Source organism: Pristiophorus japonicus, chromosome 15, assembly GCF_044704955.1.
Source record: "Pristiophorus japonicus isolate sPriJap1 chromosome 15, sPriJap1.hap1, whole genome shotgun sequence".
Taxonomy (NCBI): domain Eukaryota; kingdom Metazoa; phylum Chordata; class Chondrichthyes; family Pristiophoridae; genus Pristiophorus; species Pristiophorus japonicus.
The window spans coordinates 53491196-53506283 of NC_091991.1; the positions used below are offsets into that span (position 1 = coordinate 53491196).

Genomic DNA, 15088 nt, shown 5'->3' on the forward strand with positions numbered 1-15088 from the left:
AATAGATCATTAAGGACTTGGTTAGGTCCCAAACTGCCCAGATGACAATGAAAAGCAGTCTTCTTGGCCTACTTTGTGTTTTAAAAGTTGATGCAACATACAGTAAATGATTAATTTGTTTAAATTGCTCCTGGCCTTGACAGTCCATGATGGTTATGCTGGTCTTCTGCTGTAACATTGGCGGGAGACTCGGAGAATTTCCCTGGATTTCATGGCCCCTGTGTTTTACTGCTGTTCCTCAATTGTTTACAAATTTTTCAATATTTAAATTTCCTCAAATTAAATTTTGCTGCAGCTGCTTAGCATCATAGTATGCTCCCGCTCCACCGTTGTAACTTTGCTAGAGGTATGACGGAAATCCGGTTGACGCATGTAAAGGGGGTTTCCGCCATTGTTCTGATGTGAAGTTACGGTGGCAGAGGGGAGCACTAAGGAATGCATTTTCATCCAGGTGTCTGCAAACATTCCCTTGTGAACATGCAGGCAATGCAGCAGGCACTCTCACTCTCACTGAAATGCTGCAGGAAATATGAATGGGACAGTGGAATGGTAGGAGAGGAGGCATACCCATTGGGGTTTAGTGGGCGTCTTTTGCGCTTACTAATTGATCATTCATTTCTTTTTTTATGCTATGTGCTCCTGGGTGGTGTTGAGGTGAGTGATGCTTCCAGCAGTCTTTCAGCGTTGGCATGGCACTTGTGCCTTCACGTACCTTAGCCAGCCCAGTAATGTCTTCAAAATATTTCTGATACTGCATAGGTATAGAACTCTTCTTTGAATAGTACCATCTGAGAGGGCAGATGAAACTACATTTTAACATCTCAATTAAAAAAGATGACACCTCCGACAGTGCAGCACTCCCTCAGCACTGCACTGAAGTGTTAGCCTGGATCATGTGCTCAAGTCTCTTGAGTGCAGTGGGTAACACTTCCAAAAAGTTGACTCTATATCTACCTTTTAGAAATGATGGGCTAGAAATTCCGTAGCGCCATGTTTGCGGCGCTAGCTTTTGAAAAGTTGTAAGTTTAACGGCAGGTGCGAATCAATCTCAACACCTGCGAAATTGAGTCTCTGCACTGCAGGGGAGCATTAAATCAGGCACTAATGGTGTGGTTGGGTGGCGTTAGGCTCCAAGCGATAACGAAAATGAGGTGTTCTGTAATCGGGAGTGAGCATTGGCGAAGGCGCCTTCTAGCCATTAAAGGGATGGTCACTGGAGTCTGCATACCAGGCCCCAATGATTCGGGGAGTACAGAATGGCAAGATGCTGTGGCATTAAATGCAAAGGCCTTTGATGGCCCACAGCACTCCAGGGACTAAGCAGCATTTATCTGGCTGCAGATACATCATGCACTCTCTGGTAAGCATAAATGACCTTTGGAATGGAAGTACTGGAGTGCATCCCTTTAAGTAGCGCCCCACCAACTGCCATGTTCACACCTCCACTCCCTGGCGCTTTCAGCACAAGGCAGTAAGGCATGGGGAGCTACTGAAGTTTGCAGATCGAGCACCCAGCGAGTGTAACACGCTCACTGACGTCACGCTCTACATGGCAAAAGGTGCCGAGGCGCTAACTGTTATCACCAGCGCTATGGAACCGGCAAATGTGATGTGTGGTGCGGGATTCGCCCTGCCACGATACTACTGCCCGAGCGCCGCGTTAGTGCCTCTCCCCAGCGCGAACGGGAGGCACTAAGCAGCCGAATTTCTCTCCTGTCTTAATGGAAAGGATGAATTTTCTGGCCCTTTGAAAAATAAATTGATTTGCTGCTTCTCTACTTGATGCTGTTCGTGTTGGAGCAAAGACTCTGACAAGCTCGCTCCAAGATAGAATGTAAGGGGTGTCCAGACAACTGCTTGGGAGGCTGCTGGCATCCCAGCCACGGCACAACATCACAAACTTATTCACAGGGGGCAGAGCCTTTGAATAAACATAAAAATCACCAACATTTAATTTACAGTTTCTGACACACATACATTAATTCAAGAACTTACCATTCTTCATCAGAAGGTGTCCACATAATAATCCTGCTCCATTACCTACAAAAAACCATCCTTCTGGCTCTATCATGGGGCTCTAACTGCACCTGCCCTTTTAATGGTGCTGGTACATTTAAGGTTCAGGATGCACCCATAATTCCTCTTCTATTTTTGGGCTGTGGCCAAAAGTGCAGCCATGTGCACTCTTTCAATTAAATTAAGCTCAAGAGGAAGTTCGGTTGCTCAGCTGGAGATCCTGGCAGAGTGCACTTCCAGTGCTCTCTGCATTAACTCTGCTTCCTGAACAGATCTAGTGGAGGAAGATCTGCCCTATGACGTATAGTTACTTTAAACAAGACACATTCCCTTTAAGTGCAGTATTTAAGTGGAGTTGCTTTATGTATTGCTCCAATGCAAGTTTTTATGAAGTCCCCATCTTCACATTTCAGCACTCTGTGAAAGTGCTGTAATAGTATTTTACTTTTCTTCCAGCAGCAATTTTTATGCTTTAACATTTTTTTTTACAAGAAACTTGTTCCCCAGGAACAGATTATCTGGCACACTGCACTTCAGATAGACACAGCAGCAGCAAAATATCCATCAAGGTTCTCATCCTGCCACTAGTCCTTGTAAAAGCAATTTTAACTATTTATGAAGACTGCAATGGGTCATGGGACTGAACTGTTTCAGCAAGAGGTCAGATGTGTAATTTGCTCGAGGTTCTTTGAGGGTTGAATTTTACAAATGGCCTCTTGGTCTCGAGCTGTTAAATAGGGGTAGGGGGAGGGGGGAAAGCAACAGCTGGTCATTACTCACTCCAAAACATCCCTGTTGAATTGCTTCTTGTTGTTGCCAAGGAATTCCCCAATCATCTGGCGGCTCAGGCCTTTCCGCTGCAGCAGAAAATGGGCAACTCCAATTGCCGTGTCAGGGATAAATCCCCGAGCAATCAGGAACTGAATTCCTTTGTCAGGATTTCTGTAAAAGAAAGAAAAATTGAAAATGTAAATAATGTTGAATGCAACTAAGAGAAGGCAGTGTACAAGGATTACAAGGAGCCCCAATATTACATCTAGTGGAAGATTTTCTGAATGCACGCTACAGGCAAGGAGCCATGCCTGCTGGCCACACAGGTTAGGATATCACAGGAACACTACAACACCACCAACAACAAGCATTTACAGAGGGCCTTTAACCTAGTAAAATGTCTCAAGGCACTTATCAAACATAATTTAACACCGAGCCACATAAGAAGATATTAGGACAGGTGACCAAAAGCTTGGTCAAAGAGGTAGTTATTAAGGAGCATCTTAAAGGAGAAGAAAGGTAGAGAAGTGAAGAGATTTAGCGAGGGGTTTCCAGAGCTTAGGGCCAAGGCAACTGAAGGCACAACTGCCAGTCATGGAGCGATGAAAATCAGGGACGTGCAAGAGGCCAGAGTCAGAGTTGCACTGATATCTCGGAGGGTTGTAGGGCTGGAAGAGGTTATATAAAGGAGAGGCCATGGAGGGATTTGAAAAAAAGGATGAGAATTATAAATCGAGGCATTGCCGGACCAGGAGTCAATGCGGGTCAGTAAACACAAGGGTGATGGGTGTACGGGACTTGGTACAAGTTAGGATACAATTTTTCATCCATTGAAATGGATGCATGAAAAATTGTGGGCAGCTTGCCTATGATTTCATATATGGGTAGCTGGAGGGGGAGGCTGGATCCCTAGTAGTGCAAACATGTGAATTAAACATCTCCCTGACAACGGAGGCAGCTTGAGTCTGGAGCTATTACAAGTCCTGTCAAGGGGACAAAATGAGAAATAAAAAGTAATGACATTATGACATCACAAAGATGGAGGACGGTAATTGGTTCTTCCATATTAATTGAATCACTGGACAGGGAATGAATCTTAAAGAAAGCTAATAACTGATTTAATTTGCTTCAATTGCTGATTTTCTAATTTTAATTTAATTTATAATGATGGTATATATTATTTAATTTTCTTTAATTATAATTAATCTTTATTATACTGATTTTACTATTGTATACTCTTTATTGTATTATTTACATTGTAATTTGAATTTCTTTTTTTTTCACCTGTGACTATCTGGGTGCGTATTTTGGTTGCCGCTTTAGACCCGAGCCTTTAACTTCTTTTTACACTTCCTTCTCCTGCTTTTTCTCTCTTTCCCTCAATGGTCAATATCTAACATATTGTAAAATTGTTGTGAAGCACCTTGGGACATTTTCCTACATTAAAGGCGCTAATTAAATAAAAGTTATTATTATTATTATAAAATAATGTGCACTGTGGAAAGAACTACACAGAAAATGATCAACTGTTTTGTTACAACACTTGATGGCTTGGCATGATGTCATAAAGAATGACAGTAAAATATTTAGCAGTATACAGTCGTACAAGCTCAAAAAATGCACTCCTATGTACAGTATACAGTCTGGACCTAAATTGCCCCTCCCCCTATTGGGGACAGTAATCTTCTGGGCCTGGGCTTTTATCACCAGGCCCAGAAGTCCCGCCCCCAACGTGGAATTGTGCACGCAATATCCCCTCAAAGGAGGCGGTGCGCTGTCCCCAGCAATCTGTGTCCTTGGAGGGGTGATCCCAGGGTCGGAGCCCAGCACCACACTCAGGAGCACTGATGTTCTACAATGCCCCTCCCCTTCAATTAAAGGGGAGGGCCACTGTGCACTCTGCAGGCCCTTTGGTGGCCACCATTAGACCACCAGTGAGGCAATCAATGGGGCCAGCAGCTGGCACCCATAGCAGAGTGCCGGGCTGCATGATGGCGGACCAGTCGACTCGAGGGCCGCCATTGTCGGGCCAACAGAAGAGTCAGCCAACAAAAACCCATGGCGGCCCACGGCGCAAAAGGCCTCCCCTTTCAGGGGTGCCTGGGCGGCAGGTATCCGCCAGCGATGATGACATCTGCTGGTGCCATCGTTGAAGCCCAAGGGGCAATTTCCCCTGTAGGGCGCAATGGGGTCGATGCGGGGCAGTGTGGTTTCGGCACACACGGCGATGACTTCATCACCGGACATGCCCCAGCCCGGGGTACAAATCATGGGACGCAGCATTGTCGGGACATCGCCCCCTAAACCTCTGGGCAATTTCCCAGGAAGTGCTATCAACCCCATCACTCGGGCAAAAACACCATTGCATTCCATTAGCGCCCTCCGGAGGTGCTAACGGAGCTATAAAAAGGGGCAATTTTGGCCCCTCTGTGTTACTGAGTATGACACTCCAATGTATATTATATAACAGTTGGCCTAATTTCAGCGGCAACTCCCTGGTGGTGGTATCATCTCTGATCAGGAGCACATCATTTGCGGGGTGGGACCTTATGTGTTGCTGCAGGATTTAATGAGATACAACAACTCAAAAGGGCCACGCCAGCAACACTACTTTGGAGCACCCCTGCCATTCGTTGACTTCAAGGATGTATGTAAGGTCTGTAGAAGAGCTGAGTGTTTCCTGGTTCAGCGAGGAAGCAATGAATGTGCCCCTGCACAAAGTGAGACAGAGGAGTATCCCACTGCTTTCGTCGGAGAGTTGCAAGTCACCAAAGGAGAGTAATGGCAGCAGGTGGACAGTGCAGTAAGTACTAACAGTAGCACACCATGCACAGCCACATAGTACCAAAAAGGATTTAATGGGCTTACCAGAGCAGATAGAATAAGAGAAGCAGTTTTTTACAAGACTGTACTAATAAAACTTTATCAGCCACACAGCCACGTCTCCTCACTCTGTGTTAAAGTGAATGAATCGCTCAAAATCAATGCTCAGGAACATAGGAACAGGGCTAGGCAATTCAGCCCCTTGAGCCTGTTCCACCATTCAATTAGATCATGGCTGAACTGTATCGAAATGCCATTCACCCGCCTTTGTTCCATAACCTTTAATACCCTTACCTCGCAAAAAACTATCAAGCTCTGTTTTGAATTTTTCAACTGACCTAGCCGCAACAGAGAGTTCCAGATTTCCACTACCCTTTGTGTGAAGAAATGCTTCCTGACATCACCCCATAATGACCTAGCTCTGATTTTAAGGTTATGCCCCCTTGTTCTGGACTCCCCACCAGAGGAAATAATTTCTCTCTATCAACTCTATCAAACCCTTTAATCATTTTAAACACTTCAATTAGATTACCCTTAATCTTCCACATTTATTCTATCCAACGTGTCCTCATCATTTAGCCCCTTTAGCCTTGGTGCATCTGGTGAATCTGTGCGGCATCCCCTCCAAGGCCAATATATCCTCCGTGAGGTGCGATGCCCAGAACTGAATGCAGCGTTATAGATGGGGTCAAACCAGAGCGTTATAGAACCGCAGCATAACTTCCCCCGCTTTGTATTCTGGCCAGGGCGAGATAAAGGCCAACATTCCATTAGCCTTTTTAGGAGAAGCAATGTGTGAATTTTTGCAGCTGGTGTTCCATTCAGACATTTTTGACTGGCAGAGAGGTCTTCAAAAATCCATGATCCCATTCTGTTGCCGTAACAATGGCAGATCGGGATTTCACTGGCCAGTTACATCCCTGACCTTGTCAGAATTCCCACTATTGGCACAGCTGGGGTACCTGCTAGGGCAGGGTGGAAACATAGAAACATAGAAAATAGGTGCAGGAGTAGGCCATTCGGCCCTTCGAGCCTGCACCACCATTCAATAAGATCATAGCTGATCATAATTGTGGCGTTGGCCAGATTGTGCGGCCAGTACAGGCAGGTCCGCTGAAGAAGCATGAAATCATCACGGATTGGTCCTTTTACAGGAAGGCCACTTTTTCCCTCTGTGACCAATTACCGTAAGGAAACCAGCCCGTCTGAATTTGGTGGGCGCACTTGCTGTACGAAAGATCTGCTTCATGCACTGTTTCTTGTTATATTATATGTAAAATATCTTTAGGTTCCCAAAGGGAATGGAGAACTGTGAAATAAAATTAAAGTATCCTGTTGCTTTGAATTAGACAATTGAATTTGAATCTTTAAGAGATGGTAATGGGATTCTCACTGCATTAACCCCTATCCTGCCAAATAAAGACAACTGTTAAAACCAACATTGTAAGCACCCCATTTCAATGGTTTTTACTGTCGCGGTGGTTGAGGTCGCCTCTTGTGCGACATTCCGCTCTTTGTTGTTTTTTTTAAAATTCGGATCAAGAAGTCGTTCTTAATGGGGGTGGTTATGCGGCAGTGGCAGCATTGAGAGGCGGAAGTTGGGGTGGTGCGGAGTGACCGCTGCGATGATGTCATCACGGCGCCATGTCATCACGGCTCCCACCTTCACCTAAAGGGAGAGCTTCCGCGATCTTTAAACTTCGGTCCAATGGGCCACCAGGGAGGGTTTCAGCCGGGCCAGCAGCCTGGCACCCAAGAGGAGGTGCCAGGCTGCCTGTTGGTGGCCCGGTCGAACCAGGAGGCATAATTGTTGAGCCGACATGGCAGTCGGCCAACAAACAACAAAAACAACATGGCGGCAGAGGCAGTGCATCCTCCCCTGTAAGGGAAGCTGCACCGCCATTGCAGAAGGCCTCAACCTCACTGGGCCACCGGGAAAAAACAGGTTTTGGCACCACCGGGCGGGCCAAAGATTTTCACGGCAGAATTTAGCCGTCTGGGGGGTACATCGGCGGTGCGCACTGTAACGACACACTTAGCACAGATTGGCCATAGCGGAGCAGTGGTGGGCGGGGCGGGGGGAGCGGAACACCACTGCGATAACATGGGAGCGGAATTTTGATAATGGCGGCCATTACAGGACAAGTCGGCAGCCATTGCACTCCGCAGCCTGGCCGCCAATTTCCGGTGTTAAGAGGCCTTAAGGAAAGGGGCAATTTTGGCTCCCAAATCTCTGCATTTAATAAAGCAATCTTATAACTAAAAAATAGGATGTAAATTTGTACCTTTTCTCCTTTTTTCTGTCCATAAAGACAGGTCTCCAGAAATGTTACTCTTCTGGGGCAGAATTTGGGCATTGTGGCAGTGGAGGGGTTGGAAATTGGGGCAGGTGTTGTCTCATCTGGGTATTCACCTCTGACAGCAGCAACATGAAATTCTAACTCGGGATGGGCAGCTGCTTTCTCGTCAACCTTCTTTCATCCCGATGTCTATTTGGAAGCCAGTCGAAGGTGCTGGGATTCCCAAGAAATCTTGACATTGACATCATTACTGCAGTCAGTGATATATGCACCTGCCAAAGGCTTGTATACATGCTGCTGTGTGCACATGTGGGCCCCACTGAGGAAGTAAAATGACAATCGATCCCATTTGAATCTGGGCCCAACAGTGAGGAAGCAACTACAAAAAATATTTGTGAAGTCTCCGCCTTTGACCAGATTAACCTGTGCCCCTCCCCTTCCGAGCAGCGAGGTGCTGCTGTAGTGTCCCACCACCTGCACTCGATGGGTGCCTATGTAGCACTGCTACTGGCATGGCACCTGTCTTTAATATTTTAATGGTCCTATCACCAAGATTTAGGACAGGGTCAAAGCAGGGAAAAAGCAGCAGGTGACAGTTCCAGCCCACTGCACTTCCATCAGTTTACAGCGATGATTTAGAGGCTCCATTTTCAATTGGTTTAGGCTCATGTACAGGTTGTGTGAATTGATGATACCCCAGCCTGGCGAAGGAAGTGATGCTGCAGATGGTCTCATTCACTTTCAATAAGGAAAACACTTCCTGTCACCATAACTTCATGTTTGACCCTTCCATAATGGCCCTTCCAGAATTGCTACCTAAGGAAGTGCAAATGAATAGGTGAATGTGCTTTTTTACTTCCCGTTGCAATATCAGATATTCCTAATTGTCTAAATGCATTGCAATGTTCCTTCTAAATTATTTATCCTTCTGATCCTTCCTCTTCTTACACTATTAATCTAACTTTTAAGTTCAATTCCTTACTCATTGTATACCAACTCTAAGAGCAATAGTGCCAAATTAGAAGCGATTTTACCACAATCCGCATATTCGTGGCTACGATTGACAATAGCCAGCTAGCAGAAAACAATTGCTTCCCCATAAAGAAATACAGGGTGGCTTATTAGACAATCCAAAGTAAGCTGACCTGACTCCATAGTCTAAGGTCAGCTCATGAGCATAATTTGATGACACTCCTAGGCAGTGACACAAGCCAGGAGGCAAGATTTCTTGCACCAGCGATTTGTAAAAAGTTGCTGGTTCCTATGTCTTGGAAGGACGCTTTCAAGGGGAAGCAGTGAAGGAAGTCAGTGTCCAACCAAAATCCGTCCTAAAAGGCCCAATGGTCTACATTTATTATGGGTGCAGAGCAGCTGAAGCACAACCCAGGATGCTTTATCATGCTTGGACCTCACTGAAATAACTTCCAGGCCCTTAAAGAGTCTTGCACACATTTGTGTGCAGCCTCTGAGTGTCAGCATCATGGCAGTTGCATTGGGTACTTTAATTTCTACTGTGTAATCTACCCAGTAGGAAATAAGGCAGATTCCGCTGCACTGGAAAGATCAGCCTGTATTACAGAACTGTTTCTTGAAATGGTTCTGCAATATAAAAACATGAAAGTACTTTCCTCCTCGGTAAATTGCTACAAACTTTGCCGATGTAGGGATTGCAACAGCCCAGGTTGCTCAGAATTCACGATGTTCCGCCCTCCCAAGGCAGCTGCTGTTGTAACCAAGGCCTGTTCATTGCAACCAAGATCAGCAATTTACTCAATGAAGGCTTCACAGGCATGAACCTGCAAACCACCATTGTCTAGCTACCACACACCCTTTACACTTACTTAATAAATGATGTTGCAACGTACTTTTTTGAGGGGTTTTTTTGATTTGAAGAATGGAAGAGGAATCAAAACATAAAAGCTATTTTGTCTACTATTAATACAATCTGTAAAATCTGTAGTTTGGCAGAAAGCTAGTATTACGGGAAAGACTATTAAGGGGTCAATTATATGGACTGGAATTAAAACTCAAGCTCTTCCCTTAATCATTCCATGCTTTGAAGTCATTTTTAAAGCTATCCAACTCTTCATTTCTTTCTTTTTCTCACTGTAGTTCCAATCCCAAATTCAGTATAACAGCAGTATATTTCCAATTCAGGCTCCCCCGAATCGCCATTAAACCTGTTGGCCAATTAAAACGGTTGGCAAAATTGATTTCTCAACCTGTGCTACTGTACTTCAACCTCATCTCAGGAAACATTTCCCAGTTGAAAAATAGGCAATTTTGCATATATATAGTTTTAAGTTGTCCCTACTATTTTAGCTATCAAGATATTCCAAATAGTTGTAGAGGCCAGCAAGCAACAAGAAAGACATCTATCCTTGGCCAGAAAACAGCTACCTGTGGCCAGCATGTGTTTCCAGGGCAGTGTATTCACTGCTGGTGGCTCTGATGAAAACCACTATTTAGATGACACTCCAACTCCTGGAGCCTGGAGGAAGCCTTGCCACCCCATTTACTTTGTAGTACAGCCTCTGAACTGGTGGTTCTGCTGGTGACAGTATTGTGAAGTAAATACAGCATAAATCTTGCCCGTGCTGGCATTTCAGACTTTAAATGAAGGAATGTTGCAATACCGGGGGAGAGTGAACAGAGATCTTTCTCTACTCTTTCTCCCACCATCATCTAAAGCCACTTCTTAACAGAGAAATTCATTTTCTGTTATTAGTCAGAAGCATCCATAATTCATGATTTGTCTCCCAGCTGTAATAAAACCAACTTCAGTGACTTGTTTTGGTCTCTAATTTATGGCCACAATATTCTGCAAGTGTAGGTAAGTACATTTGCAAGCTTCAAATGTCAACATTGAAAAGATTGGCATTGCGCAAGAAAGCATTTTGATCCATGATGAGTTGCCTCAGAAATGGGCCCATTGGATAAGTGATAATAATGCGTCTTCAAGAAAGAGGCTGTCTGGACTTTCACAACCTAATAGATCTCTTGCATAAAGCTTCTGAAGTTCTAAGTGTCTTGGCAAAGTGAAGAAAATTTTGAGTTCTTGTAAGATTTTTCTAGTTTTGAGCATTTAGTGGACAATTTGCATCTTGCCTATTTTGCCCAGGTTTTGTTTTCTGTGGAGCTTCTGTTGCAGCTTTATGATCTAGGTGAAAGTTTCATAAGTTGGTCTAAAATGGCAACCATTTCCAGAAAATAGGTTTGGTAATACTCGCTGCGATATGTGTATGCACTAGGTCCGTGCAGCAGAGCTGATCTCCAGTCGTCTTGGTTAATCCTTGCTACTGGACCAAGACCTAGCTCTGTCAAGGCCGTGTGGTGGCTGGTGTGCAACGGCCACCACATGTTAAAAAAAATCCACGCACAGGCATCTTCCACCCTTCAAGATTTAGTTTGGGACCCGGAATTTTAGATCCTTCATTGAAACTCCTGTGAACTTTTTGATGTGGAAGCAAGTCATCTTCGATTCAAAGGACTGCCTATGATGATGAGTTACATTGGGGCACATCTGATGCATCAGGCACAGAGTAGGCTTCAGTCCTCCACATCCAATAACATGTGCAGCTGCCACTTAATGTACATCAGTGCAATGGGCTCCCAACAATGCATTATATACCCCAGATAATCGGTCACCGTGAATCTCATTTCATGATCCTTCTGGTGGACGGATGCTAGCAGAGTCTTGGGAGTAGATTTTAAGCACATCCTCTTTGCCTGGGACATGGGTAGACTCAAATGAGGAGAAGAAGAGAACATAAGAGACAACCCAGTAAGTGGGCTAAATTTTTAGTTTTTGAGATTTCGGGACGGTAATGACGGCAGGGCAGTCCTGATAACCGCCTGGAAAAAGTTTACGCCCTCATCCGCAAAATTCGGCAGAAAATGAGGTTTCATAATCAGGGCGCAAAATCAAGCTTTACACCAGGAAGTTTTTGCGCGCAGCCGAAAATCGTGGCGTTAAAAAGATCTACAATTGGCGCATGCGCAGAGGCGTTCTAATCTTCCTGGGCGCTGACGAACCTTTAGAGCGCGGCGATTTCCTTTGCACATCTGCAGATGCACTAGCCCACTGGCAGGAGACATGGTGCAGCAGGAGGGAAGACAGAGACCACGCTGCTTCTCTGCAGCGGCTGCTGAGGCGTTAATGCAGGCCATAGAGAGGAGGTGGCCTACACTGCATCTGGTGGGTGGAAGGAGGCCCGTGCCCAGTGTCTTTAAAATAATATGGAGGGACATAACCCAGGAGCCGTCAGCGGCACGCACGGTGGCACCCAATGCCGCAAAACGTTTAATGATCTCACAAGGGTCGTCAGGGTGAGTACCCTTCACATTTATGCACCCTGTCAAGGTTTCACGATCACTGTCTCACACAATGTTAAGTTTTTGATGGAGCTGCCCCTTCTCTATGTGTTGCAGGCCATTGTGTGGGTTGTTGAAGCCACCTGCAAGCTGCAGGCTCACTTCTCCAGCCATGCCCTCTGCATTCAGGATGCACTGGCCTTCTTGTCCTCTAATCATTGTCAACCCTCCTCGCACTCCCCTTCCACTGTTGTTATGCGTTGTCCAAACGTCACCCTGAGCCACTATGCTATCTGGCTCTCACCTCCTCCCAGTCTATCCACATGATCAGTCACCAGCCACACTGATTGAAGTGAACACATTTTCACTTTCGCACAGTGGCAGCTATTGAACTATGGAAGGCACATGTGGCACTAGAGGAGGTGGACACTTACTCAACCCTTCTTATTGCTCTTATTGTAGGCCTAAGTTATCGCATAACTGAGGGAAATCCTTATTAGTCGGGAAATTGTGTTGGGGAAATTGATGGGATTGAAGGCCGATAAATCCCCAGGGCCTGATGGTCTGCATCCCAGAGTACTTAAGGAGGTGGCCTTGGAAATAGCGGATGCATTGACAGTCATTTTTCAACATTCCATAGACTCTGGATCAGTTCTTATGGAGTGGAAGGTAGCCAATGTAACCCCACTTTTTAAAAAAGGAGGAAGAGAGAAAACAGGGAATTATAGACCGGTCAGCCTGACATCGGTAGTGGGTAAAATGATGGAATCAATTATTAAGGATGTCATAGCAGCGCATTTGGAAAGAGGTGACATGATAGGTCCAAGTCAGCATGGATTTGTGAAAGGGAAATCATGCTTGACAAATCTTCTGGAATTTTTTGAGGATGTTTCCAGTAGAGTGGACATGAGAGAACCAGTTGATGTGGTGTATTTGGACTTTCAGAAGGCTTTCGACAAGGTCCCACACAAGAGTTAAAGCACATGGGATGGGGGGTAGTGTGCTGATGTGGATTGAGAACTGGTTGGCAGACAGGAAGCAAAGAGTAAGAGTAAATGGGTACTTTTCAGAATGGCAGGCAGTGACTAGTGGGGTACCGCAAGGTTCTGTGCTGGAGCCCCAGCTGTTTACATTAAATCATTAATGATTTAGAGGAGGGGATTAAATGTAGTATCTCCAAATTTGCGGATGACACTAAGTTGGGTGGCAGTGTGAGCTGCGAGGAGGATGCTATGAAGCTGCAGAGTGATTTGGATAGGTTAGGTGAGTGGGCAAATGCATGGCAGATGAAGTATAATGTGGATAAATGTGAGGTTATCCACTTTGGTGGTAAAAACAGATATTCAGACTATTATCTGAATGGTGACAGATTAGGAAAAGGGGAGGTGCAATGAGACCTGGGTGTCATGGTACATCAGTCATTGAAGGTTGGCATGCAGGTACAGCAGGCGGTTAAGAAAGCAAATGGCATGTTGGCCTTCATAGCGAGGGGATTTGAGTACAGGGGCAGGGAGATGTTACTACAGTTGTACAGGGCCTTGGTGAGGCCACATCTGGAGTATTGTGTACAGTTTTGGTCTCCTAACTTGGGGAAGGACATTCTTGCTATTGAGGGAATGCAGCGAAGGTTCACCAGACTGATTCCTGGGATGGCGGGACTGACATATCAAGAAAGACTGGATCAACTGGGCTTATATTCACTGGAGTTTAGAAGAATGAGAAGGGACCTCATAGAAACGTTGAAAATTCTGACGGGTTTTGACAGGTTAGATGCAGGAAGAATGTTCCCAATGTTGGGGATGTCCAGAACCAGGGATCACAGTCTAAGGATAAGGGGTAAGCCATTTAGGACCGAGATGAGGAGAAACTTCTTCACCCAGAGAGTGGTGAAACTGTGGAATTCTCTACCACAGAAAGTTGTTGAGGCCAATTCACTAAATATATTCAAAAAGGAGTTAGATGTAGTCCTTACTACTAGGGGGATCAAGGGGTATGGCGAGAAAGCAGGAATGGGGTACTGAAGTTGCATGTTCAGCCATTAACTCATTGAATGGCGGTGCAAGCTTGAAGGGCTGAATGGCCTACTCCTGCACCTATTTTCCGTGTTTCTATGTTTCTATAATAGGAGGGAGCAGCATTGGACCAGAGGCAGACAACCTGAACTGCAGGAGCTGACCGAGGCTGTGCAGAAAGTGTCGGCCCTCATGGGCACCCCAGTTCACCCGGTGGCCGGCGGTGAGGCCGAGCCTCCTACTGGTAGTGAGGGTATGTGAATGGCTTTTGCGATTGATGTGACTTCCTTAACCCCTGCTATCAAGTGGTCTCGCCCCTTTACATATACATGTCCAATGTCACCTTCCTCTGATCTGCCTGCCCCCTCCCCTGCTGCTAACCACACGTCTGTTGCTTTCTGCTTACAGATGACCAGCCAGAAACATAGCAACCTTCCCATGAGCCATCGACATCTGGCCATGGGGAGATGATAGGGAAGGGGAGAACAGTGTGCTCCCTGAGCATGAGACCCCATTCGTCCCATCATGTGGGGACACAACATCGGAGATGGAGGGTGTATTTGGGGATTTAATGACTCTGAGGCTCCTGCCCCCAGAGGCCTACAGCAATGCCCAGCGGGAGGGGAAGCTCAGAGGCTAGCTCCCCGGAGGATGAGTTGGCACAGTGGTCCTGCTCAGAGACAGGCAGACATGGACCTGGATTTGGTGGTTAAGTCCAGGGAGAACACGGAAATGCACCGCGAGCTCATGGGTGCATTGGGTAAGGTCCCACAGAGCACAGATGCTCTTGCTGTGAGTGTGGCGGAGGCCGCCTCATGCATTGTCCGTGTATCTGAGGACTCCAGCGAGCCC

The 15088-nt window shown here is 45.9% G+C and overlaps 1 protein-coding gene across 1 annotated transcript in view; it reads right to left on the reverse strand.

Annotated features, from left to right (window-relative positions):
• Positions 1-15088, reverse strand: part of LOC139280759 (IQ motif and SEC7 domain-containing protein 3-like) — a 202802-nt gene that overhangs the window by 164727 nt on the left and 22987 nt on the right. The window contains exon 2 of the mRNA XM_070900434.1: positions 2797-2958. Within this exon, the coding sequence (XP_070756535.1) occupies positions 2797-2958 (162 nt within the window). The remainder of the gene's footprint in view (positions 1-2796; positions 2959-15088) is intronic.